At 49.9% G+C, this 4,682-nt stretch overlaps 1 protein-coding gene across 1 annotated transcript; it reads left to right on the plus strand.

The window, feature by feature from the left end:
* The first annotated feature begins 762 nt into the window (after positions 1-762).
* Positions 763-1,689, plus strand: CHC_T00007025001 (hypothetical protein). Its single transcript, XM_005710399.1, has one exon. The coding sequence runs from the start codon at positions 763-765 to the stop codon at positions 1,687-1,689; it is 927 nt and encodes a 308-aa protein (XP_005710456.1).
* Positions 1,690-4,682: the final 2,993 nt, after the last annotated feature.

Raw genomic sequence — 4,682 nt, forward strand, 5'->3', positions numbered from 1 at the left:
GGATAGTCATTTCATGGCCATCTTTGGCTCGTTCGCTCTTTCTGTGCTTGCGACACCTATGATGCTGCCTTCGATGCTTCTTTTTGTGGATGTAGGGACGGTGATGCTTATGTTCTTTTTCGACTTCCTGAGATTGGTCTGACAAAGGATTATTGACAATGTGGAAGAAGTCATGGTTTTCGTCGAGATATTCAGCTGAAGTTTCTGTTGTTGGGCCTGTTGACGAGGCGGTGGGGGTCTCAGTGGCGTCGCTTGAGTCAGATTCTTCTTGCCCATCGCAATTGGGACATTCACAAAACTGCATCGCGGAAATGGGCTACGAGTGACAGAGTGAAGACTGAACAAGTCGTTCCCTGAGTGCATGTCAAGGTTATATGGTATTCGTAGTATTGAAATGTTTCCTGTCCTCTAGTCCAAATGCTTTTCCCTTGCAAATGTTTAATGTTTCTAGGCAATGGAGATGATGCAATGAGCTTCTCCCGTGAATTTTGCAGTGGCATGATGGCTCAAGGATGCCATAGAAAAGTGTCAAGCCGCTGTGACACATCACCAAGGCCCATGGGACGGACCAGCGGGGTCGCGATGCTCGACTTAGGATGCTGAATAGCTATTTTGTGCTGTGCCCTTCGAAATTCAGCAATCAGATATACACGTTGTCCACGTTTCACTTGCCCGGGCCATTGGATAGTCCTGCCATCATTCCATGACAGAATCGAAAACATCACCGACCTCAGAGAGCCCTCACAGAACCTCATCCAAGTAATGCCGGCGCACCCCCATCTCCTCCACACGCTCACACCCACTTCTGCCGCGGGCGGCGTCTTCACCGCTCGCTTCTCCTCTACGAGCAACCATGTACTCCACGGCGGGGCGTCCCGCATCCTCCATCTGGTCGATGCCCGCTCCGGCGCGGCCCTGCAAACTCTCTCCGGCCACGCCCATCCTATACTCGCATGCGGCATCTCACGCTCCTCCAATCGGCTCGTGTCCGCAGGCCCCGATCGTACTCTCTTCCTATGGGACGCCTCCTCTGGCACACTCGTCGCACGCCCCGGACGTCGTGATGGCCATCTCGCCCGCGTGAACGCAGTCGCGTTCGCTGCCCGCAATGATGAGCTCGTGCTCTCCGCCTCATACGACAGGTCCCTGCGAATATGGGATGCCCGCAATCCACACGCACGTCCCATACAAGTGATTTCCGATGCGTCAGACTCCGTCACCGCAGTCCTGCCGGATGGCGATGCCATACTCACGGCCTCTGTCGACGGCTGTGTCCGCTCTTACGACATCCGTAAGGGTATGTATAACGTGGACGCCCTTGGCGCACCTATCGGGTCCCTTGCGCTCACCCAGGACAGATTATGTATTCTTGCGGCGTGTCTTGATGGGTCTATGCGCTTGTTACAGCGGTCGACCGGCGATTTGCTCGAACTCTACCGGGGACATGCCAACCAGCATTTTCAGCTTGGATGTGCGGTGAGTGGTGACGACGCCTTTCTGTTTTGTGGCGATGAGGGAGGAGGATTTTGCATGTATGATGTGTCTCAAGGGAAATCTCCTGTGTGGAGGGGGGGTGGCGATAACAAGGAACAAGTTGTGGCTGCCATGGATTTGTGTCCGAGCACTGGGTTGCTCGTTGTAGGTAGGCATGACGGCAATGTATCCCTGTGGAAGACTGGCTCAGGGTGACTGTCCTTGTTCAGGTATATTTTCAAGCCAAGGAGCTACTACTATTATTCAAATTTCGAGCGCGGGTTCGTGGACTGCTCACAGCACACACGTCCTAGGAAAAGAGTTTGCTCGCCTATCCCCAACTGCGTTACTTCGAGAAAATTCGTTGATTACGAAGGGAATGCAAAGTCTTGTATTTTTGCGACTATTGTCTTTCAGCCTTGTCATGCGGAGGCAGGTCAGGACAATGTATTGATCCTTTTTTGACGTGCGTAAATAGCTCCCCTTCAGATTAGTTTCACAGCAACGCATTAATTGATGTGCAACGAGGCGGGGGCTTTGACCCCGCCTCGTTGGTAGCTCGGTGCAATGGCACACGATGAATGGGTGTGACAGGCGTGGTGGTCAAGATTTTGCACTTTCCATCACGGGGGGATTGGAAGGAGGCTGAATATGTATATGGGGCCCCAGAATCGGTGTGGGTATTGAAGAGGTCGTCTGAGCAAGTTCGACGTAGCGTTTTTTATTTTGCTGATTATGTCGCACATGTAGTACCTACCCTCGGGTACATCGTACTGGACATGGTCTGATGTCATGTTAAAGGAAGGTGTTCCTTCACAGTTTAAATTCGGGGAAGGAATGGTCCTTGACAGTTAAATTCGGGGAAGGAATGGGGGGTGGTCTGATGGAGTATCATAATCTTTCCAATAGCCCCATGATGACTGAAACTTGTCGTTCAAAGGACCAACGTGCACGCACAAAGTGTGCAGATCCTCACGTGGGCCTGAAGAACGGCCCTGTAGATGAGATTTCTCCTGCCCAAAACTGCTGCGTGCTTTATTCGCGACGAATGGAAACTCAGTTGGTTTCGAATTTGGAATGAGAAGAATTGTTTTTCGTGACAATGCGCTTGAAAGCCTGTACAGTACTGTATCCGGTTTAAACCATTTGTTGAATACAGTACGTCGCATCTACCGAAAAAGGCTCTCTAAATGTGCAATTTACAGTCCAGAGTGACTCAGGAGGAAGGCATATTGCCCAGGCACTGACCCTACCCTTGAAGGGTTTGTCGAATGTCGGAGAGAGTAAGCAGGAACAGTGACAATGAAGTCCAAACGTGTGTACTTTACGCTACGTACGACCATGGCAGCGTTTCAATCAGGCTCCACACAGCACCCTTCATACTCCTTACCTTAAGGAAAGGTAGAGCATCCAACAGAAAACGTGCGGTCTGCACGTGCACGTTTCCACAGAGTGCCTTCCAAGAGTACATCCATCATCTCTTGTAGCAGTTCCATCCCGAGAGAACCCATGTTGTGTACCCGTGCGGTTGTGCATGCACTCTCACTGTAGGTCTACAGTAGCACATGCTCCTGCCTGAGTGATTTAAAATCGGGATGTTATCAAGTAGCCATCGTAGTGTCTCTCCAAAGGTTGCGGCTGGTGTGACGACAGCGAAAAGAGCAAACTTTTGCAAACTGTACTTTTTTTTCTTTTTATCGATGATTGCCAGGGGTCGTCTAGCTAGAGCAATCGCAAGGGTCAAGATTCCTCTGAAGGCTGCTACATTTCGATATGGTGGCAGGAACCAGGGTTTTACTCGCAGAGGTCGAAATGCACATGTACTGTATCAATATTACGAGCACTAGCAAAAACGAAGATGGCGGACATGATGGAAGAGTATTAATCAAAGGTGATCTGTATGACCACTGCGACGTTCCTGGTTGCTGGTGAGGCATGAAACTGAAGAGTGACAGTATGACAGGGGCGACTAACAAATGAGAGGGACAAGTGTTGTTGTACATCATTGTCATGAAACTAAAAGCGAAGGGTCCCTGCCACGAGAATGCAGAGCCCGGGCAAAGGGCAGCAATGTTGCACCTCCCCTTAGGAAATATAAACGCGTTCTGTGTCTTCGATTATAGAGGACCATCGCATGCTTTTTTTGGCAGTCCCGAAGTTATCATCTGAGGACCTGGAGAGGACGAGGTAGTGAACTTGTTGGATCGAGATTGCTGCAAACTCTAAAGTCAGCGCCAAGAACGGCTGCTTGCTCAGAGGCCTCAGGAGAGCGGTCCATCATCCAGCTCGGAGGCCTGTCACGCTCATGTGAGGGGACATGGATTCCTCTGCGAACGCCGCCAAAATTGTTCAAGCTGGAAATCGGCACGTTGTTTGAATATTTAATTATATCTGCGTGTCATGAGATCGGCACTACAGTTGCCGTTCTTGTATGCATTGCAGTATCTCGGTTCCAAATTCTGTACAGTAGTGCACAGACCGAGCAGTAAACTCTATTGTAAAGTTTACCGAACCGCGAGTTACGAGGAATGGTTCAGTAACTGTATTACTTCGGTAAAACCCTACTGTACCTTTCTAGACAATCGACTTTTGCAATGTACAGTAGTGGACAAGAGGACCGTTTTTGCACACTGTTGGATATAAACAGCCTCCACAATACAGTACCCTTGGTACAGTATGTTTCTAATAGTCTTGTGTTCTAGCCAAAACTGAACTCTTGTGTTGAACGAAGGAGAACTTTCCCACCTCGACTCTCCCAGGTTGCTCTGCCTTATACAGCATGTACAGTGATGGTACTGTACTAGGGTACGGTGAATCACTGCGCCGTCCACCCGTGTTGGACTGCAGCCGCAGTACCACTCCCTTAACAAGTACCCTTCCCGGAAAGGTCAATTCCGGACAATGGTCAATTCCGGACAAAATTAAACCCGCGTCCAGTGAACCATCACCAATGAATGCAAGGGCCACAAAACATAGCCAAAGGGCAGACAACAGCAAGGACAGTGCGCTGGTAGCTTTCAAAATCAGAAAAGGCGGGATCCCTGAGCGTGACGTAGATTCAAAGTCGCGAGGGCGGTGCATTTATAGCGGTCTCCGTCAATGACAATTAGGGATAGCATCTTATATAGTCTTTTACAGTCGCCAAGTCACCTTTTGGCCACACCGCAATGGCATTCTCAATGAGACAGCAGACAAAACGGATCAAAAGG

Source organism: Chondrus crispus, genomic scaffold (genome assembly GCF_000350225.1).
Source record: "Chondrus crispus Stackhouse genomic scaffold, scaffold_59, whole genome shotgun sequence".
In the NCBI taxonomy this organism is placed as follows: domain Eukaryota; phylum Rhodophyta; class Florideophyceae; order Gigartinales; family Gigartinaceae; genus Chondrus; species Chondrus crispus.

Bases quoted from the DNA above. Each gene is read 5' to 3' on its own strand.
- CHC_T00007025001 (XM_005710399.1), top strand. From the start codon at position 763: ATGCCGGCGCACCCCCATCTCCTCCACACGCTCACACCCACTTCTGCC.